Below are 22913 nucleotides of genomic sequence, written 5' to 3' on the forward strand. Positions count from 1 at the left end.
TATCAGCTCTAACACTTAAGAGGTGTGTGACCATAAGCAAGTAATTTATTTACCTTCTCTGAGCTTACTTCCTTAACTGTTAAAACTATGGAAAAAACCACTTGTATCACATACACATAGGCTTTATAGGGTTGTGCAAGCCTTAAAGGACTATGAAATGTGAGTTATCTGATTGGATGATGACAAAAATTAAAAAAAAAAAACACTTGGATACACAATAATATAAATATAGGAAAAGCAAAGTCGACCTTGAGCAAACTGAAGTCACTCAGCAGAGCCAAGACAGCAGCTTCTTGGTCTAAGGTGATGTAAACAGGCTTCAGTAGATTAATTTCATTCCATGAACTCTAAGTTACATGGCATATGGAAAAAGAAGTCTTCTCTCCTGACCTCTACAACCAGGAATCTGTAGGAAAGGTGTCATTTGAATCTATGATTTCTAGAACTTCGCTAGTTGCATGGGTGAGCAGATCCAAAGGTAAGAGCAGGAAATGGGAGAAGAGTCATTCCAGTATAGGTGGACACAACTAAAAGGGCAGGAAGAACTGTTTATCAAAATATTTTATTTTAGGAGACCCCCTCAAAAAAAAGACCCTCCTCATTAGACAGACGCCCAAACAATACCCTTGCTTTTTTCTTTTTTAATCAACTAAAACAATCTGATGCTTAAAATAAAAGACAGGAAGTATTTCCCAATCAGACTTTAGTCAAGAATATATATATATCTATATCTATATATATATTTTTGATCTTGGGGATGGGGCAAGGGAGGGGAAGATGTTGCCAGTAGTTCACAGAAGTATTCGGTTTTCTTGTTACACAGGAAATAGAACTGCATTGCTGAAGACACAAGACACAGCAAGGCTAACTAGAATACAACTCGTGGCTAGCAAAGGGAGGGGGGTGGGGGGGTAGAGGAAGAGGAGGATGAAAAAAGAACAAGAGGGTATGGGGGAGGAGAGAGAGAGAGATCAAGTATCCAATGGGGCTGGAATCAGGAGTCCAGGATTTATAATTTACATTGAAGATGTTGCTGCCTGTGCCTCTGCCTCGGTGCTGGCTCGGTCCATCTCACTGGGAAGCAGCTGGGAATCAGAATCATCTTCATTATATGGGCGGCTTCTTTTCCAGCTGAGAAACTTTTTTTTCTTTTTTCTTTTTTTAATTTTAAAAAAGAACCGCAGCCAAAAGAAGACATTAACTGCACAATCCAAAATGGCTGCGCTTACTCTATTTATAAAAACACGTAAGAGTCTATGATGGGCCAAGTCAGGGGCTATACTTTCCCAGGGATTTTGGCCCGCTTTCGAGCAATGGCATCTTCCACGGCCTTTAGCTGCTTCAAAAGCTCCTCCCGTCTTGATAGCGTGCTTGACTTCCCAGACTTGGCACCAGCTGTGGCTGGGCCGTCAGAGGCTTTGCCGGGCACACTGGTGACTTTGCTTGAACTCTTGGACTGGGGGGATAGCTGGCGTTTCCTGGGAAGGAAGGGAGAGAGAAAGGTAAGAAAGTGGGGCAAGGAGGGGTAAAGAGCAGACCTGACACACTGGCCTGGCAAGGTCTCCTCCTCACTCTGACTCCTCTGCAAGGGAGTAAAAGGTAAGAACCGACTGACTTCAACCATGGACTCCTTGGGAGAAGTCACCTTGAGGAAATGCTTTGTGAAATGTCTGAAAAACCCAAGGGTCAGAAGTGCCTTTGAGGAGGGATTCCAATTCTCTCCCTGCTCTTATGGCTGGCCGAGCATTTGGACAAGCCAGGCTCCTACTTCTCAAGGCCGGCTCTACCTCTCTCTGCTTCTGGGTTTGACCTCTCTGGGTCTTTCCTGTCCTGCAGTCTCTAGAATGACTTTCTAGGTGATTCTGCAGCCAAAAAGCTAGAACCCCCGGGCCACAGGAAAGAAGTCTGCTGGCCCTCCTTGTTCACTTGCCTGCCTCCCCTGAAATGGAAGCTGTGTGAAAAGATCGACCCAGAACTGAAGGATTCAAAGCTCTGTTTTACAGGAGGGGAATCTGGATTTACCAGCTCCTGTTACTTCTTCAGGTTCCCTTGTGCAGTTTCATTTTTGTCTTGTTTCTCAGTTTCACACACAAATGTTTAATAATGTGAGGCTACCAGGCCTTTAGCAACTTTACTATGGGGGGGAGGCAAAACTCAAGTCAGTTAATCTATTCATTAACAGGACTAAGGAAATATTTGGTGGAGCAAATAGTTCAACTTAAGTAAAATAAGAAGTTTTTAGATTATTGGTAGATATTAGTTATACTCTCCTCTTTGTCTTTTAATACAGATTATAAAGAGCTTCTTGTTGGCTCTTTGTTAGGAAGCAAGTTCAGGTTGGCAAGGCTGTGGGCATGAGGCCAGGAGTGCACTGGCTGTGGCCTGAAGATGAAGGTCAACCTCAGAGATGTTTATCTCCACACTGGTCATAGGGCGGTGAGCATTTTGGCTACAGCCTGGTTGGAGGATCTGTTAAGGCTCAAAGAGTTTGTCCTCTCTGATAGTGGAAACAGCATCCCTGAAGGACTGAAGCATTTTAAAATCAGGAATCTTGACTGTTTAGCCAAGGCTCAATGGATCTTTTACAAAGTCACAACAGTTAAGGTTCTGCTTCCTTTACAAGAAAGGAGCCACTTAATTTGGTGAGGAAAAATAGAAGAGACAACTCACCTATCTGGTTGAGTCAGAGGTGGTTTGGGGTTCTGTCCTCTCTGGCGTTCCTGTTTGGGAGAAGAGATTCTCCCACCTGGTTTCCTATCACGAGAACCTGAAATACAAGGTGAAAAGAAGTTATTTTTTTCATCTCATGACTTGTCAAGATCCCCTGAGCCACTAACAATCACATTAAGTATTGAAAGTAATCTTTAAGAATATGACAATTTGGAGTTATGTCAGTGGCAGATGAGACTTAGCTTATGTCTAAGGAAAAATCTTAATTATATCCCATGCTATTTCATTTTCCTTAAGATCACACAAACTGCCATATGCTTCCCTTCTACTGTGCTTGCTGGAAATTCTACTCTGTCATGAATACATTTTCCTTCATCTTGGACCTTTCTTTTGGACTCTTCCAGTGCCCCTGTAGAAACCACACTCCAGTCTACTCTATAAACTCTACCTCCTCCAAGAGACTATAATTTATTTGACTTCTTTCTGTCTATAGCTTCCTTCCTAAGTCTTTTGCATCTTTAAAAGCTTCTCCCTTTTCTAATTTCTTGAATATGTTGTTTACTCTTGGTACTTCTACCTCCTCTTAGCCTACTCCAAAGCTCTCTGGCTTCTGACCTCAAATGAAACTGCTCTGTTCAAAGTTACCAATGATCTCTTAATCACCCAATCCAATGAGCTTTTTTCAAACCTGTTCTTCCTTGACCTTTCTGCAGTCAGTGGCACTGTTGATATAAACAGGGACAGGGTGGGGGTGGGGGACACATCTATGCAAGGAGCAGAAAATCAGCTGGTATGACTAGATCATAGATTGTGTAGTCATTTGTAAAGTTAAGTCTCCTCTATACACTCTCCTCTTTGGATTATTGTGATGCTGCTCTCTCCTCTTTCTCCTCCTCCTGCTATTTCTCAATATGCTTTGATGGATATTATCTGTGTCAAGTCCAATAACTGTGTGTCTTTCAAGTCCTTCCTAGGCCCTCTTCTCTTTTCTCTCTCTCTCTCTATTCTCACTTGGAGAATCTCCCATGGATTCTCATGTCTATTTATTCAGATCTACTCTCTCTCCCTGGGTCCAGCCTGACATAGCCAACTATCTTTTGGACATTTTTAACTGCATGACATCTCAAATTCAACATGTCCAAAACAGAACCCACTTCTCTTTCCCCCCTAAGTCCACATCTCTTCTGATCTTTCCTGTAGATCTCAAGGATCACATTTTCAAATGATTGAATCATTCTCACTTGTTCCATATCTCCAATCAGCTACCAAATCCTATCTTTTCTATCTCCTTAACATCATTTGCCCAGGTCAGTTCTCTCCATCACATGGCCACTCATCATCTCTTGCCCAGACTATGCAATACCCTCTTTAAATTGGACTCCTTTGCTTCCAATCTTCCCCTCCCCCATCTACCCTCCATTCAGTTTTTTCCTAAAAGATTTTCCTAAAGGAGGCCTGACCCACCTCACACTCTTACTTAATACACTTCAATGGTTTCCAATTGCCTCTGGAGTAAAATATTAAAAAAAAAAATTTAGGGTCAGCTAGGTGGAGTCAGGAGGACCCAAGTTCAAATTCAATCTAAGACACTTAATAATTACCTAGCTGTGTGACCTTGGGCAAGTCACTTCACCCATTGCCTTGTCTATGGTCTAGTCATGCCAGTCTATTTGCTGCTGCTCCCTGAACATACATATTTCTTCATGCCCCATTTATGTACTTTTGAACTGGCTGTCCTCCATGTCTGGAAGGTCCTCCTCATCTTCACCTCTTAAAAGAGTTCCTTTTTCCCTTCAAGATGCAGTTTAAATGAAGCCTTCTAAAAGAGGCTTCTGATCCCTCTGTAGCCTGTGCCCCCTTGTCATAGTTTTGTACATATCTACATATTGCTGTTGTTTTTTCTTCTTCATTCATTGAAGGCCATGACATCAGGGAGGTGATGCCATGACAAGCTCATGAATTGTATTTGAGTGAGGCAAGGCTATGCTATGTCATCCACCTCATTTTCTCTTCAGTAGTCCTTTGGGTCCAGTGATCAGATATAGATCAGGATGACTGGAGATGGCTACACATTCTACATATACTTATGGACACATAATATTGTCTTCCTCATTGAAATGTAAGCTCCCTGAAGGCAGAGGCTGTTTCCTTTTGCCTTTGCATCTCTACATCTTCACACAACATAGGACAGACGTTCTTTTCTCAACCCTGCTAAGCTATTCCTTCCTTCTCAATTGAGGACCCTGGGGAATGTTTTCAGTCAGTTTCCTCTTCTCCCCCTTCTCAAAATTCACCATCTCTTCCTCCACACTTTCCTTTCTCTGTTCTAGCCTCTGAGGAAAGTGTCAAAGTGAATCCCTCTCCTTGTGTTCTTGGTCTGACTTCAGTCTCTCTTTTCACCACCATTCTTCAGTCCTCTTTAGTCTCTCCATTCCCTGCCTATAAACACATCCAGGCTTCTCCCAGTCTTTAAAACAAAAGCCCCACCACCTCAAGTTATTATTCTATAGGCACTGAGGTGGAAAGAACACCAGATTTAGGTAAATCACTTTCATCATTTCTCATATCTGATCTTTGATTTAATTTTCTATTAAATAAGGGAACTGAACTAAATGAATTCTAAGGTGTCTTCCTGCTCTAAATCTATGATTTTATTGCTTTAGTAGTCAAACTTGGGAAAAGTTATTTGTGCTCAATTTGGTTTCCCACTCACTTTTTTTTAAATCTTAAAAGTATTTTTATTTCCAATTACATATAAAGATAGTTCTCAACATCCATATTTGTAAAAATTTTTTCTACTTTTAACTGCTATCATACCTCCACTAACCATATTTTGGCCAAGTATTGCTGCAGCTTAAACAGACAAAATGTTGCCCACTTTTGGTAGATCAAAGGGTAGAGACTGTAGAATGCTTCCTTAAAAAGTCAGATTAAAAGGAGATAAATTATGACAAATCTTTGATATGAAAGCTAATGCGTGCAACTAAATGTAGTAGCTATTCCAATTGTTACACCTATAAATAGCTTGCCTACAGGACTGTGAGGCAGCACATTTTTGAGCTTTATTATAAACCTGGTTCTTAGTGATTGAAAAAGTCAAGGTTGTGTCAAAACTAGACAATTGTTTCCAGAAAAGAAATTCTCTCCTCAATAGTAAAATGACAATGTGGTAATTTCTTACCTCTTTCAGGAGATAGGTTAGGTCGTTTTGCTGGAGGAGAAGTTTGTCTGTCCTTGTCTGACGGTTCATATCTCTTCCTGCTTCCTTTATCAGCTGCCTAAAATGAGAAAGGAAATAAAGCCAAAGACTGCAGAGAAAGAAACAGCAGTATCAAGTAATGAAGCTGCCTTCCATTCAAGGCAATCCTTCCCAGCATGGCCACTGTCTTGTCTCCAATTGACTCAATTAGTAAACATCCGTGGGCTTTGTTCCCCTCTCTTTAGACACACAGAAAACATTCCCAATTTCAAGAGGGCCCTCTTGAACATAAAGTTATTCATATAGTTCACAAATTACTGATGCATGAAAAACATAAATGAATTTCAAAGTGTGGTCTAGAGTGTTTGGCTTTGGGTTGCACCTGTGATTTCACTGATGAAGGGAATTCAAAATGAGGAAGCTTGCTCCACTCATCCCAATTTAGCAACTATGGCACAGTGGATAGAACACTGGCCTTGGAATCAGGAGGACAGGAATTCAAATCCAGCCTCTGATACTTAGTAGCTGTGTGACCATGGGCAAGTCACTTAATCCTGACTGCCTCAAATCTAGGGCCGTCTCCAGGCATCCTGATTTATATCTGGCCACTGGACCCTGATGGCTCTGGAGAAGAAAGTAAGACTTATGACTTAGCACAGTCCCCCCTTCACTGAAATCCAATTCATGTGCTTCTCATAGTATCAGCTCCCTGATGTCGTGGTTGTTGTAAAGAATGAAGGACAAGGGGCAGCTAAATGGTGCAGTGGATAGAGCGACAGCCCTGGAGTCAGGAGTATCTGAGTTCAAATCTGGCCCAGACACTTAATAATTACCTAGCTGTGTGACCTTAGGCAAGTCACTTAATCCCATTGCCTTGCAAAAAAACAAAGAATGAAGGACAAACAAACATTATGTGATGGTGAACAAATTAATTAAAATTTGAAATATAGAACCTTTAAAATTTTTATATCTTTAAAAATCTCAATATATTAGGCTCTCTTTTTGCAGTAATTCATTGTTTTAAGTGAAACAGCATTGAATCTACAAAATTTTGATGTATATGTTTTAATTCTCCACCAAAAAAATGTTTTTATTACACTAGATATTATGCATACTTCTGATAAACAGTTCATTTTTCCCAAGTCTAGCTTTTTGATTATAAGCCACAAATTTTCAATGGAGTTTAAATAAAGTAAGATTTTAGGGCACTGAAGCATGTTTTATCTCTTTCTTGGATATCTGTATTAACCCTTTGTGAAGTGGGATATAGTGCAAGGTCATGTTCAGTATATTCCAATTCCATTTGGGAATTTCTATAATAATCTGCTACTTCAGGTACCATCATTCTCCCAATGAGGAGATGACTTCCAAATCCACTGAAGATAAAAAGACCAAAGTCTCAAACATGTTTTGGAGTGGATGTTTTATAGTCTGATGAAGCTGCCACAATCTTACTCACCTGGACTTTTTCTGACAATTGTTTTGGCAAAGCCTTGAATGAAAAAGTGAGTGTTTTTTTTTTTTTTTTTAGTAAAGTCTACATTTTCTCATTCCTGAGAACTCTACATTTTTATGATGTTTTGCCAGTGACAAGAGGCTTTTCTCCACAGGAACAGTTAGCAGTTTTAAAATTATTCTTGCTGTTTGTTCCTCCAACTTCAGGAAGCCTATACTAAACAACAGAGGAATCCGTAAAAACCCTTCCATCTGCCAGGTCCCTCCTTTGCCTGTTTGCAGAGGCTTTTTGTGAATCAACAGTTTCAGTTCTTGGTGTTTTTCACTTTCGGACTCACTTTGCTTTGAGCTTCAGGGTGACTGGTACTGTTTCATCGCAGCTTGAAGATCAATGGGAGATCTGCCTGAAGATCACATAAGCAGCTGCCGCTATCTCTAATATCTTTTAGGTGTGTGCTTTTATTAAAAGTTACACTGTTTGCACACTTTTAGGCTTTAAAAATCACAGAATTAAAAACAATCAAAGAGAGTTATGAAATGTGGATATGGCATGACATTTAAGACCCAGTACAGAGAACTAAGTAGGAAAGATGACAAAAACCAGCTTCATCTGGTCCAAAGTGATATATGTCACCTTTACTTTCACAAAATGAAAACCTATCAAAATCATCCCAAGTCCCCAAGGGTCACTCAGTCAGTCTAGGTCAAAGGTGGAATTCGGATATACATCTTTCAAAATCAGACACTGGATGAGTAGTGAAGCTCAGAAGTAGGAGGAGTGGCTCTAGGGATAGCTATGTTGGAAACTTAACCTTGAGAAGAGGCTCCAAGCTTCCTTACAATGCATTTCATTGACTTTTAGGGAGCTTGAGTCTTCCTAATAGTCAATGTGGTGGGATAGTCACATTCACAGCTGTTTTCAAAGAGCATTTATTTATTCTTCCATTTCACACTTTCCCCCTGCAGCCAGTATACTGAGCTGCAAAGTCCCTGGCCAAGTCTCATTATCAACATAAAGTCATCCTCTCGATATATTCTCCAATTTTCAAAAATGTCAGAAAACAAAACTGTAGATTCTTGGCAAGTGTCAGCAGTACTCAACCCACTTAATCCCCAGGCCACAGGCCTGGAAGTCATTTCTTATGACCTTGCTGGGTTTCTATTCTCCCTCCTAGCGAGCAGACTATGACTCTCCCTCAGTTGGGCTTAGTAGTGAAGTTTCCTATTGCTGAAATTCCTCTTCTTCCTTTTTCCTATTAGCAGATCACCAATAGCTGAATTAGCTGACCTAAAGCCCTTGCTCTACAGATCTTACCTTATTTAATAATGTCAGTTTGATTTCTTTGTGAGCGCTGAACCCTCCTTGCTGAGGTTGTGGTGGGAGCACTTGTTGGGGAGCTGGTGGTTGCTGGGATGATTTACTACTGGCTGTAGGTTTTGTGGATTTAGGGGGCTGTGTGGGTGCCTCCCTTTTCCGCTTCTCTTCTTTAACACTGTCTTCTTTTTTAGATTTTCCTGTTAAATGATAAATCCTCACAGTCAAATCATTTGTAGTAATTTTTTCTTTTGGGTTATTTTTGGGGTAATGTAATTAATAGCAGGAAACATATACTATGTGAATGTAGATTAACAATGTGAATAGGCAAATAGTAATCTTTCTCTAGGTGCTAAATGGTTTCTGAATAGGAGTGGAAGTGGCAAGTAGACCATGACTAGAAAATGTCTACTATGGGCAGACTGATGTAGGCACTAGAGTTAGGGGGAGATGGGGGGAAAGAGCAGTTAGACTACAAAGATGAACATGTGGTTATAATTATAACTAAGAGGTAACTTATATAACAAATCCAAATGACCTTGGACAAGTCACTTAAAACAATTTTCTTGAGGCCTGCATGCTTGGTGTGCATCAATAACAGTAATTTCCTCAAAAGTGTTCCCTGCATCTCTGAAATCACAGGTCTGGTCCAAAAACTCTGAAACAAATCTTCTAAACGCATTCAGCTTCCTTACTGCCAGTGCAGTGAGCTATTCTGGGAGAGGCAGTTCTCTGCCTTCAAGGAGCTTACTGTCTAGTAGATGGGTTTACAAAGAGACCACAAAGAAATACATCCAATGCATAGTATATAAAAATTTATACTGGGGGCAGCTAGGTGGCACAGTGGATAGAGCACTGGCCCTGGAGTCAGGAGGACCCAAGTTCAAATCTGACCTCAGACACTTAATAATTAACTAGCTGTGTGACCTCGGGCAAGTCACTTAACCCCATTGCCTTTCAAAAAGCAAAAAAAAAAAAAAAAAAAAAAAAAAATCTATGTGAAATACATACATAGCACTATGAATTAATAGAGAGAAGATTCCATTCTGGCCAAGAGACTGTCTTCCCTCACTGACCTTCCCTCCCTCCAAATAGGCAATAGATATTTTGAGGAGTTTTCTATTTCAGACTTTCAGAATGAAACTGGGAAAGGAGAGACTCACTTAGGACAAGGATGAAATGTCCATATGGTTTTTCATTTTTATAGCCAAAGGCAAAGAGAGATGTCTACAGTGCAAAGACTCATTGTTTTGAGGGGAAATTTTATACTGCTAGTCTTAATTTTGGGGTATTTACTTCTCATGAGCCTATGTCACCACCAAATTGTTCTAAGTACAGTCTTTCTTTTCTTTCTTTAAATTTAAGCCTTACTGAAGCTTTTTGTTTCTCTATTACAATTATGCCATACTAGACCCCTTCCTCAATATACGAATCTGAGTCATGCACACTATCTAGGGTTGTCTAGTCCTCTCAGAAGATCAATCAGCACACGAGATTCTGATGCTTTACCTTTTTCTTTCTTGGGCTGGGCGGGGGTGGGAGACCGGGAACTGGCTGAGGAAACGGGACTGGCCAGATCAGCGTACATGTCTTCTGAATCGGCACTGCGGACAGAACTGCTACTGGAGGTGGCACTGGAGACCGAGGAGACGCTACTCACGCTCAGGGACCTGAAACATATATAGAAATCCATGCACCACCAAAGGGACACTGGATTGTAGGACAGTGAGGTAAGAGAGGGAAAGCGGGGTGGGGTGGGGTGGGGGTATTTTGCAGAGGTGGAGACTGACTGCTTCCCTACTCCTGCTAGCTGTTGTGCTGTACTCCTCCCTGCTGTGGCTGAAGCTCTCAAGAGGTCATCTACAACAGGAGTCTGTTGCCCTCATCCTTCCCTCTCTTCTTTACTCTCTGTAGCCTCTGAGTCTGTTGATCCATCTCTCCTCAATACTCTTTTTCTCTCTAGGTTTTTAGGACATCATTCTCTCCTTGTTCTCCTACCTCTCTGAATGATCACTCATTCCTCAGTCTGTTGGCTGGATCCTCCTTCAGATCACATCTCTAATCACAGGTCCTACAGGGTTCTGACCTGGTTCTCTTTTCTTCTCATCTATAGTTACTTCACCTGATGATCTTAGCAGTTCTGATGGATTTAATTATCAACTCTAGCTGAAGATTCTTTCATCTATTCATCTAGCCCTCAGCTTTCTGCCAATATCCACCTACTCATTTCAAATTGATCATGGATAGACATCTTAAGCCTATCATGTCCCAAACTGGACTCAGGTTTCCCTATTATACAACTCAGGGTACTAACTGAGTGCTAACTCCTCACTCTCACTCCCCACCTCCCAACCCCAATCTAATCTGTTGCTAAGATCTGTCTATTTTACTTGAAATATCTCTTCCCCCACCCCACACTGCCACCATCTTGGAATAGACCCTCATCACCTCATGCTGGATTATCTCTGCCTCAAATTACTCCTCATTCCAGTTCATCCTACACTCAGCTGTCAAAGGGATCTGTCTGACCTATCTCACTGCACTATTAAATATACTCCAGTGGCTCCCCATTATTTCTACCTTTAAACATATAGTTCTCCATTTGGCATTCAATGTCTATCATAATTTCTCTCCATCCCCATCTAGTATTCTTACACCCTAAGCAATCTGCTCCCAACTTTGTGAGCCAGGGACACTGGTCTCCTTGCTATTCAAAACAAAACCTTCCATCTCCAGACTTGGACATTTTCACTAATTGTCTCTCTTTTCATCTCCTCTTCCTGACTACCTTGGCTTCCTTTAAGTCCCAACCCCAACCCCTCCTTCTAGAAGGAAGCCTTTCCCAATCCCCCTTATTTCTACTATCTTCCTTTTGTTGATTATTTTCAATTTATAATATTTGTACATAGTGATCTTTAAGTTTTCTTCATTAGATAGTGAGCTCCTTAACAGCAGGGTCTTTTATCACTTTTTGGTATCCTAGCAATTAGCACTGTGCCTATAACATAGCCAAGTCTTAATAAATGTTTATTTATTTTAAGTTATAAACATTTGTTTAAGTGTCTACTATTCAAATGACTAATAAATAACATTATCTCCTACTGTAATTTTCTAAGAGATGTGTGTGATCAAAACTATGAAATTCAAAAACAGAACCTTTTGTCACTTGACTAAAAGGATTCCCTCTCCAGTTAAAAGAAGGACAAGACCAAAACCTAGTGTGTTGGTTATGTACTGCCTATTAATTCTGAATAAAAGAAACCCAGCTCTGGTAAACTGAAATTTGCAAAACAAGGAAAAATGACTAACCTATAGAAAAATGAAAAGCTAGATCAGGGACATTTCATTTAAAAAAGTCTATCTGAGGTCAGAACTGAGCTCCTATCAACTTTGGGAAAGCTTACTTTGGATAGTCCTTAGTTTCTCCTCTAGTACAAAAATAATTTCCAAGTCAAGTTACTTCCCTTTCTTTGATCCCCACTTTTGTCATCTGTGAAATGAGTTGGATAGACAATTTTTCAAGTCCCTCTCAGCAAAAATTCCATGAGATGAGAATCAAATCCAAAAAACATGTATTTGAAAGGCAAAAAAGGGTATTTCAAAGAAATATTAAACTATTACAACAAACTCAGAAGCTTTTAAAAGTGGTAGTGGGGTTTTATATCTTTCCAGGGAAAATACCTACCTGGATTTCCTAAGAACATCAATAAATGGGTTTGGGGAAAGGGAAAGAACAACATTTAAAAAAGAAAGGCTATATGCCTAGGCCAATAAAGAAGTTTAGCTAAGAAACCCTAAGCCATCCTACTGCCTGGTATATTAAGAAATATTTTTATTTTACTCATCATCAAGTCACTAATACCCATTGTGGTTTGATCTTTTCCCCCAGTGACCCCTACAAAAGGTATTAAACTTCTTTCAATTATCTTTCTTCTCTTTCAAGTGTCTCTTCAATTTTCAATGAAGAGTTTCCTTAAAGATTCTAGCTAATTCTCAAGGTCTCACATTACAAACTATCAAATTTCTGCCTGGAGAGACTTGAAAACAAACTTTCTGGAACTCAATAGTGTGGTTTCAGATGGCCTGCCTCTACTCTTCTTTCTACTTGTATAGAATATAGAGAAGATATTAACTCTACTGGTTTTCTCTTATAATGGAGAGCATGAGATCAGATCTGGCAATTAAACCCAAGTATTTCAGGGAGAAGTACAGAACATCAACTATCAGTCTAAATTTTCTACTTTTACTTCATAAATACAAAATTCCTTCCTGTGCTATATATATATATATATATATATATATATTCACTTAGAATATTAAAATATTAATCATCTCCAGAATGAGTAGAATGTCTATGAATTTTCTTTTTAAACATTAAGACTGAATTTTAGAGCCATTCTCTAACAGTGTGGTAGTCTTCCAACTCCCCCCTAGGATAAATTTCAAACTTACAGGATTTACTAGTAATTGGTCCCAGAATACCTCAGGGAGAAGGAAGCTAACACTTGGCTTAACTTCTTACCGGGACTTCCTGGACCCTGATGGGGAGGGAGAAATAGAGGCAGAAGTTGATCGGGAATGGGACCTAGAGAGAGATCTTGACAATGACCTGGATCGGGAACTAGATCCGCTATAGCTACTGGCACTGCCGCTGATGCTGCCGCTGATGGTCCGCCTGCAACACAATCGGACATGTTGTTAGAATAAATGTCAATGGATTGAGAACGAGGACAAGGCCAACTTCCTTCCACTGTGATGGGGCTACTAATTTATCAGACACAAACACTTCCAACCTTGGGTTCAGACAAAATAAACTTTTTTGCATGTTAAGCTGAGGGTTCATTAGAACTCCATTTTCTTTATGGAAAAAAAAATAAAAGGAAACCTCAATGATAGCTCATGACAATTCTAAAGAGATGCTGACCATTATCACATGGTCTATCACCACATTAAACTTGTTTCCAAGGAATGAAACAGAGATGGAAAGAGACCCTACTGGTTCCTACATGTTCAATTCCACATGTTGAACCTGTGAACATAGGACACTATTTTCTGTAGTAAAAAGTAAGATGACATAGCCTGACTAGAGACTAAAACCTTGGCAGCATCAGCACCATGCTCTAAATAATAGTGATGATAAATGGCAACAATAAAAATGGTGATAAAGTTCATATTCCTATAAATTTTAGTTTTTAAAGTATTTTTATATACATTATTTCATTTACTCTCTACAACCATTCTGTGATAAAGGCAAAGTAGTTTTCATCATTTAATAGAAAGACACTGAGGTTCAGAGAAATTAAGAACTCGACCAAGGTCACAAAGCTAACCTGTTGGTGAAGTAGGAATTAAATCCCAGGCCTCTTGCTTCTAAATTCAGTGGGTAACTACTACATATAATCAATCACCAGTTTATCAAATCATATTTGCTCAAGGGAAGACTAGATATACTTGTTCAGGAACTCTACTTTCTATTTCTTCTCTATCACTCTGCTTTTAGTCTTGAGTTTACCAGCTCCTAATTTATGTCAGAGTTCACTTTGGAACTGTTCATTTATACCTTTCAGAAATCTTAGTGACCACAAAGAAAGCACAATGATCTCACCTTCTGGGTGGGGTTCTTGTTTGGCGGTCCTTCCTTCTTGCTTCTCTGTTATCTCCTGGTTTGGTTGGCTCTGGTGCAGGTGTAATGGTTTTGGTGGATTGTGGTGGGGCTGGAGGTGGTGCTGGCTTTTTCAGATTCTTCTCTCTAAGAGATAGAATTCAAATATGGGTATTGTCACTATAGAAGAGCTTTTACTTTCTGAACAAAATGTCTAAATAGTCAGACCCAGAATTAGGTAAGAAAAAAAACACAACAATCCAAAAGTTTAACTGTTGTATTTAAATGCAACTTATATACCAGTGACACAGTGTTGCAATAAACTTTCCTATTACTTTGAAAATATTTAAGGGTGGCTAGGTGGCGCAGTGGATAGAGCACTGGCCCTGGAGTCAGGAGTACCTGGGTTCAAATCCCGTCTCAGACACTTAATAATTACCTAGCTGTGTGGCCTTGGGCAAGCCACTTAAGCCCATTGCCTTGCAAAAAAAAAAAATCATCTCTTTATTTGAGGAGGGAAGAATAAAACTATTTTAGGAACATAAAGCTATGAGTAATTAAAAAGTCAAGTGAGCAACATTATTTCTTAAATGCTCCAACATGATGTGTTTATTAAAATAGTTTAAATAATTTCACAAAAGCATGCTAGGAGAGGACCAGGGAAGGCTCGGGCTGAAAGAGAGCTTAAAGTTACCCTTGTCTTAATTCTACAGCTGACTTGAGGTACAGAAAGGAGTTTCCTAGCTTGCCAAAGGTCATAAAGAAAGCTGGCCAGTGTCACAGTTGAAGTTAGAATCCAGTTCTGACTCCTGGACTAGAGTCTTTTCTATTCCACCGTGCTGCCTCTCAAAAATCAAAATAGCGCTTACACAGAGTTTGGTAGAAGTACAAATTTCAGACACTTTGGAAACATTAAAGTAATTATATGAAAAAAAATGATCAAGCTGTCTTATACTGATAAAGTAATTCCACTTGCTGGCATAAATCTCCAGGAGATGAAAGATGGAAATAAAGTTTCAATAGGTACTATACTAGATTCAGCATCATTTATGAAGCAGTGTGTTCTAATGGACAGCCAGGAAGACCTGGGTTTCCTAGAGCTCTGAGACTGGGTGAGCCCCACACCCAACTCAGTAGTATTCCATACATCTACTTTGAAGAGTCAGCACAATACATGTAAAGTGTTCTAAATTTGCAGTCAAAAAGACTTGCTACTCTTCTGTGATTTTTTAGACTTTAGTAGCTCATCTGCAAAATGAGGCTAGGACTGTGAGGGCTACCCAGCTCTAGACTGATGATCGTTAAGGAGCAGAGCAGTGGCAGAACAGTGGCTGACCTGAATGGGGGGGGGGGGGGGGATTTCCTCACTAGAAGACCTCTATTTTCATGAAAACACCTAAAATAGAAATGAAGGATCTAAGAAATTTAGAGAAATATGGCAAACATTAGGTATGAACAGAGAGTGAAATAATGTAGAGTGAAATAAGGAGAATTAGAAGAATAATATACACAAATGATTCTAATATAATCAAAAGCAATGTAAAAACAAGAACTACATGGGTGCTGACCCCAACAGCCTTGAAGTATCTGCACAGGCTCCCCAGCACACACTCAGTAAGGATGTACTATTTCTGTTCACAGAGTGGTATTCAAACTTGCTTGGTATACATTGAAACTTTCTCTCAGGTTCTTCTATGGATGCTATGCCAGGGAAAGGGGAACTAAAGACAGATATCAAGTCATCTCTGCTCCTTAAGAAGCCTGCATGTCATTGGGATCAATACATATTCTATTACATCCATCTACTTATGTATATGCATGAACATGTAAAAAAAGTATATGACATATTACAAAATCAATACAAGGTAATTTTGGGGTAGAAATCACAAGGAGTTGTAGCAAAGGAAAAGTGGCAACCAAAAAATTTTCACATGAAAGATAGCACTAGATTTCTAAAATTCAATTTTATTTCACTGTCAGTTCCTGATTTTTTCCCTCACCCTCTCTCACCTAGTGAGAAAGCAAGAAGTCCTTGACAAATATGCCTAGTCAAGCAAACAAAAGCATGAATCCTGGTCACCTGGTCAGTGATAGGCTATCATCTGTATACAGAGTCCACCACCTCTATCCGAAGGTGTCATTGGGAGACCCCTGGAATTGTGGTTAGCTCCTGAACTGATCAGGTTCCAAAGTCTTTCAAAAATCATGGCTTTTCAATATTATTGCTCTTGAATCAACTGCCCTCCTAACTCACTTCACTTTGCAATGGTTCACATAAATTTTCCCAGGTTTCACTGAAATTACCTCCTTTATCATTTCTTACAACAAAGTATTCTACAACAGAATATTCTATCAAATTCATATAACTTGTTCAGCCATTCTGTAATGGATGGGTATCCTCTCGGTTTCCAATTTTGCTACCAGGAAAAAAGCTATTTTAATTTGCACAAATGAGTCCTTTTCCTCTTTTTTCTTTTTTTGATCTCTTAAGAGGTAAAAAAACAACCTGGTAATGTTTCTGCTAAGTAAAAAAGGGTATGCACAGTTTAATTGCTTTGGGGGCTTATTTACACATTTCTTTTCATAATGACTGGATTTCACAACTCTATCAAAAATGGATTCAAATATCTGTATTTCAATAGCCCCTTTTGCATTTTACATTTTCCTTTATTGCCGCTTTTGCCATGGGTGTGAACAACTACTTTAGAGTTGCTTTAATTTATCCTTCTTTCATATGGCTATTGATAGCTTAAAAATAATTTATTAATTAGGGTATGGATCTAATTTGACTCAGTTCATCTAGAAAGGAGGCCACCAGAGAAATCTATTGCAAAGATTCTGCCCTACCTCATTTCTTGCTTCTCTTTAAATTTTAGCTGCTGTGTGTGTGTGTGTGTGTGTGTGTGTGTGTGTGTGTGTGTATGTGTGTGTGCAAACCATTTATTTGGTGTGAGATAATTGGTTTTTATCTAGTTTCTACCATAACGTTTTCTGATTTTCTCAACAGTTTTTTGTCAGTGAGTTCTTGCCCCCCCCCAAGATAAGATCTTATGAGTTTATCAAGCATTATGTTACTATGCTTGTTTGTTTGGCATATTTACCTAATCTGATCAATATTTCTTTCCCAGGATAAAATTCTTTTGATGTTTACAGCTTTGTAGTATAGTATGAAATCTGAGATTCTAAGCATTTTTTCTTTTCCTTTTTTTACATTGATTCCATTGGCTTTCTTGACCACTGATTCCTCTAAATGAATTTTGCTATGTTTTTTCTAACTCTGTAAAGTAATCCTTAAGTAGTTTGACTGATATGGCATTGAATAAAAAGTTCAATTTATGAAGTATAATTTTTATTACACTGGCTCAGATTAGATACTCATGAGCAATTACTGTTTCTTCAGTTATTTAGATTTGTATTTATTTGTAGTTACAAAAGAGTGTTTGGCAGGTATATGTCTCAAACTAAGAATTTTAAGGAGTAGAAGTGAAGATGGAGAATACTTTGGGATTGAGGCTGGGCTACATTAAGTACAAAGAATGGAAATGCAGTTTTATATGTGAAAAACGGGAAAATCAATTTGGTTGGACTGAAGATTGTGTGAAGAGAAATCATTTGTAATAAGACTGGATAAGTAAATCAGAAGCAGGTTGTGAAAAGTTTTAGGTGCCAAACTGGTTATTTCCACCTGGAGTCAATGAGAAACCAATGATACTTACAAAATAAGTGAGTGATATGGTTAGAGCTGTGTTTTAGGAATTGTGGAAGCTGCATGCAAGATAGATTAGCGAAGGGAGAACCCTGAGAAATTAAAAGGCAAGATGCAAGATGAAGACTTGAACTAGTCAGGCTGACTAATGTGGCTGATTAAGTAGAGATAACAGATATGAGAGATGTTGTGAGGTAACAATGACAAGACTTGTTTATTAATTGGATGTGTAGTGAAGGAGAATGAAGAATGGAGCATGATTCTAAGTTGCAGATCTGGATGCCTGAAAGGATGGTGGACATCAAAATGAAAACAGGGCAAGTTGGAAGAAAGGTGATTGGGGAGGTTAGGGGATGGGAATGAGCTATTTTCAGATGTCTAATGGACATCTGGTTTGAAAAGTCCAACAAGTAGGTGGTAATTTAGGACCAGAGCTCAGAGAGACACTAGAATTTGATATAGACTTCTGGAAGTGATCTGCACAGGAGTTGATGGGATCAACAACAAATAAGAGTTTGAAAAACAAGGTCCAGGACAGAACTTTGGGGTATGCCCATAGATAAAGGATACAATTTAGAAGATGATACTAAAAAAGTGGTCAGAAAGACTGAAATAGAACCAAGAGTAACAGGAGGAGAGAGTAGTCAGTAATGTCAACAAATAAAGCAATGTAAAGAAGGATGAACTGAGAAAAGGTCATCAAATTTGGAAATTAAGAAATTTCTGTTGGACAGAACAGTTAACAATAGAATTGTGAGTTTGAAATCCAGATTGCAAACTACTGAGAAGTGAATGAGAAGCAAAGAAATGAAGACAATAAGAACAGTTTTCTCTAGGATATGACAGGAAAATAGTATGATAACTTGAAAAAATAAGATCAAACGAATAATTTTTAAGTCTAGGAGAGACCTGGATATATTTGTAAGCAACAGGGAAGAAATCAGTAAACAAGGACAAGGGGATGTTTGTGAAGGCAATATGATAAAATAGGAAGGGAACGGAATCAAAGGTACAGATGGAGTATCTGACATTGGTGAGAAGGGACAATTCTTTAGAGATGGGAATAAAGGAGAGAAAAGGAGATGAAAGGGTTTTGAGATGCAGAGAAGGGGGAAAGAGGAAACTCATGGAAATGATCTCTATTTGGGTGCAGAGAACAGTTGATATTGGAAGTTTGAGGAGAAAAATGGAGGAGTAAAAAGACTGTATTGCAACATTAAGGACTCTGTTGAGATTAGATAACAAAAATGTAATGGACCCAGTTAATTCAGTTGAAAAACTTCCTTTTGCTCTATTCAGCAGCAGGTGAAGAGAAGCAGAAGTGGCATCATGGGTTGCTGAATGGCAAGGTACAGACATATAGAGGACAAGGGTAACAAAGAACTCAAGAGCAGGAACTTTGTTCTTGTCTTCATGATCAATAATTTGTGACCAAAGTAAGTGGTAAAGTGGGTTATGAGAGTTCAGGAGATTAAGGAACTGAGAGTTCAAGATATTTGAAAGAAATTCTCTATCAAGTTGGGATGGAGAATACAGAGAAGTCTTTGAGAAAGGAAGGAGAATGACTCCAGGCTGGTATTTATGCAATACTGTGAGCCAGGTACTGAACTTAAGAAAAGAGGGACAATGTTTGTCTGAATTGGGTGATATTTTCAGATAGCACGAACTTAATTTGAAGAGAGATTACTGAATGTTTATGGTAGAGGAAAAGGTCTATTTGTGGCAATAGGTTACAAGAGTATTTCAATGCACTAAGACTGTCTAGGATCAATGTGGCGATGGTATAAGTGAAGGTATAAGCAATACTGTAGAGAAAGGCTTCATGAGGGAGGTGGTATCTAAGTCAAACCTTGAAGGGAAAGATAATGATGGAGAAAGAGTAGTTAGGTGGTATAACTGGACTTGTAGGAATATTAGCAGAAAAGGCAAGAAAAGTAGGTTATACTAGACTATCCAGGGCTTTGAATGCTTAGAAGTTTTCACTTTTTTCCTAGTGTGAAATGGAATTAGTAATAACATCCAAGCAAGAATACTGTATCTGAGTGCTAAATTATGAAAATTACTCTAGTATAAAGAATGCATTAGAAAAAGGATAGCCTAGGGACATGAAAACCATTTTAGAAGGTTGTTAAAATAATCTAGGCAAAAAAAAGAGGGTCTGTACTAGGATGATTGTAGAAGTGGGAAAGAGGGGATAGATAAAAGAGAATGTAAACTGGGAATGAAACTTCAGACTTGGAAGTCATCTGAACAGAGAAGAGGCCATCAAGAGTAGAGAGAAGACCAAGGACAACCTGTCTAAAGACGTGAATGAGGAGCCAACAAATGAGTCATAAATAAATACTGTGGTAGGAGGAAAATCAAAAGGAATAAGGTGTCACAGAAACCAAAGGAGGCCAGTCAGTCAGAATATTCACTGATTAAGTGGCAGGTCCTGATAAGCACTGGGGATATACAAAGAAACAAAATGGGGTCCCTGCCCTCCATGAGTTCCTAATCTGGGGGTGGGGAGACAACAACGACTAGAGGCAATAGAGATACCAGGAGGATCAAAAAGAAAAAGTGAATCGAAGGAAAGTCTTGGCCAAAAGGGTCTGGGAAGGTTCCTGTGGAAGTGGGGATTTGAGTTGTTGGCTGGTCCTGGAGATGAGGAGGAAGAACATGGGAGACCTGGAGACTGTTCAGAGTGAATGCATAGCATCAGGAGGTGGAGGGTCTTGTCTAAGGAACATCTAGAGGCCAGTGACACTGTCAAAAAGAGTCAGGGGAAAGAAGGGAGAAGGGGACTAGAGGATGAAGAACTTTGGACATTAAACAAAAGCATTTTGTATTTGTTCCTAAAACAATAAGAAGTCACTAGAATTAGATGAGAAGAAGGTAGATAGAATTGCAGGGTGAGAGCAGTGTCAGATGAAAGGAAAAGGTACATTTGTGAGAAGTTAGAAAAAAATAAAAATAAATTATAAGAATTGTGGCAGGGGCAGTTAGGTGGTGCAGTGGATAGAGCACCAGCCCTGGAGTCAGGAGGACCTGAGTTCAAACCCAGCCTCAGACACTTAATCATTGCCTAGTTGTGTGACCTTGGCCCAGTCACTTAACACCATTGTCTTAACTTAATTAATTAAAAACAAAAGGAATTGTGGCAACTAAAAGAAAACAAGTTTTGGTAGTACTGGGGGTAAGAACCAGATTGCTAGGGACTGTGGAAATGGAGGCACTCTAGGTAGACAACTCTTTCAAGAGCAAGGTTTCTTAATTATATATAGTTTTGGTTTCCTTAGAAATTCTGTGCCTTCTACTTTATGCATTTAATAGTGTTGTTGGGGGGGACTAGAGGGGTCCAGAACACACATAAGACTCTTGATCTAAGCCTCTAAGCTGCACAGAATATGCCCATTTGCAGAGGAAAATAGAGACAGGTAGTATGGACACCTCTGGTATAATGAAGTAGGGGTTCTCAATCTTTTTTTTGATTCAGAGAGCCCTCTGGCTGTCTGGGAAATCTGTTGACCCACTTCTTATAATGTCTTAAAAGGTAAAGGATCACAAAGGACATGAGTTCCAGCTAAATAAAATTACCGAAATATTAAAACTTGCCCAAGACCATGTAAGACAGTATTTATCAGGAGATGCAACTTGAGTCTAGTCTTCTTAGTTTCAAGGCTGGCTTTCTATCCACATAAACCACAATCCTCTCAAACTGTTCATAATTAATGATAATACATACCTGACATGTTAATTTGATCATTTTAATTTCATATTTCTTTGTCTTAGTTTCTTCAAGTGATTTGCCCAGAGTAAATAAAATATCTGAGAATTCCCAAAATCTAGTAATGCTAAAAGCAATCTAAATCTGTATAAAATAAAACATGAAAAAGATATTGTCCTAGACATGATAGTTTTTAGGCAAGGATGTCTTTCTTGGATAAAGGAACTTGCCTCTTCACATTTGTAGTAAAATTGAAAAACATGAGGCACAATGAGAAAAAATAAAACCCATTAATTGGCCTTAAATACTAGTTATCTTCATCTTAAATACACAGTCCTACATTTTTATAAGAAATATGACACCAGGGCGGTTAGGTGGCGTAGTGGATAAAGCACCAGCCTTGGAATCAGGAGTACCTGGGTTCAAATCCAGTCTCAGACACTTAATAATTACCTAGCTGTGTGGCCTTGGGCAAGCCACTTAACCCCATTTGCTTTACAAAAACCTAAAAAAAAAAAAAAAAAAAAAAAAAAAAAAAAAAAAAAAAGACACCAAAAGATTTTATTTCATTTAGGAGAACTGAAAAACTTTTCATAGCAGAAGCATCAACTACTATACCTATGGCAATTTTAGAGTAGACAAAACACTTGAGAACAACCCTTTAGGAGAAGATAATTCATCACTAACTAATCTTTAGAAGGACTCTAAGCTGCAGCTTAGAAAGCCTGTTTGCCAACTAAATTATATAAACTGGCACATAACCTTAAAAGATTTATTTTCCTATTTTCATCTATTAGATTTTTGTGTTTCATTCTCAGAGAAGACCATCAGGAAAGTGCTGCCATGACAAATACACGAGCTAGATTTGAGCAAGGAGGCTCTGTTAAGTCATGAGCCTCACTTTCTCCTCCAGAACCATCTGGGGCCAATGGCCAGATATGAAGCAGAACAATTGGAGATGGCCCTGGATGAGAGGCAGTCAGGGTTAAAATGCCCAAGGTCATACAGCTTTTAAGTGGTCTGAAGCTGGATTCAAACTCCTGTCAGAACTTCTGACTCCAAGACCAGTGCTTTTATCTATCACACAATCTACCTGCCTTACTAGAACACAGACACCTACTTAAACAAGACAGTTTATTATAGAAATTGGTCGTTTTATATTTACTTTCCTGTTTATCTTGTCAAATGATGTTCTGCCATCAGTCAAAAATCCTTAACAGAGCGTCAATTTATAAGATGTGCATTCTTCATGAATTT

The 22913-nt window shown here is 39.0% G+C and overlaps 1 protein-coding gene across 9 annotated transcripts in view; it reads right to left on the bottom strand.

The window, feature by feature from the left end:
* Nucleotides 1-543: 543 nt before the first annotated feature.
* The window catches only part of ZC3H18 (zinc finger CCCH-type containing 18), an 82873-nt gene continuing 60503 nt past the window's right edge, over nucleotides 544-22913 (bottom strand). For 7 of the 9 annotated variants that reach the window (XM_074201332.1, XM_074201326.1, XM_074201306.1 and 4 more), the window contains 7 exons: nucleotides 14245-14388; nucleotides 13162-13314; nucleotides 10149-10309; nucleotides 8640-8839; nucleotides 5852-5948; nucleotides 2671-2767; nucleotides 544-1478 (listed from right to left, as the gene is read on the bottom strand). In XM_074201332.1, coding sequence (XP_074057433.1) covers nucleotides 1277-1478; nucleotides 2671-2767; nucleotides 5852-5948; nucleotides 8640-8839; nucleotides 10149-10309; nucleotides 13162-13314; nucleotides 14245-14388 — 1054 coding nt within the window. In that variant the 3' untranslated portion in view covers nucleotides 544-1276. The remainder of the gene's footprint in view (nucleotides 1479-2670; nucleotides 2768-5851; nucleotides 5949-8639; nucleotides 8840-10148; nucleotides 10310-13161; nucleotides 13315-14244; nucleotides 14389-22913) is intronic. The other 2 variants (XM_074201348.1, XM_074201356.1) reach the window with 1 other exon arrangement.

Source organism: Macrotis lagotis, chromosome 1 (assembly GCF_037893015.1).
Source record: "Macrotis lagotis isolate mMagLag1 chromosome 1, bilby.v1.9.chrom.fasta, whole genome shotgun sequence".
Classification (NCBI taxonomy): Eukaryota; Metazoa; Chordata; class Mammalia; order Peramelemorphia; family Peramelidae; genus Macrotis; species Macrotis lagotis.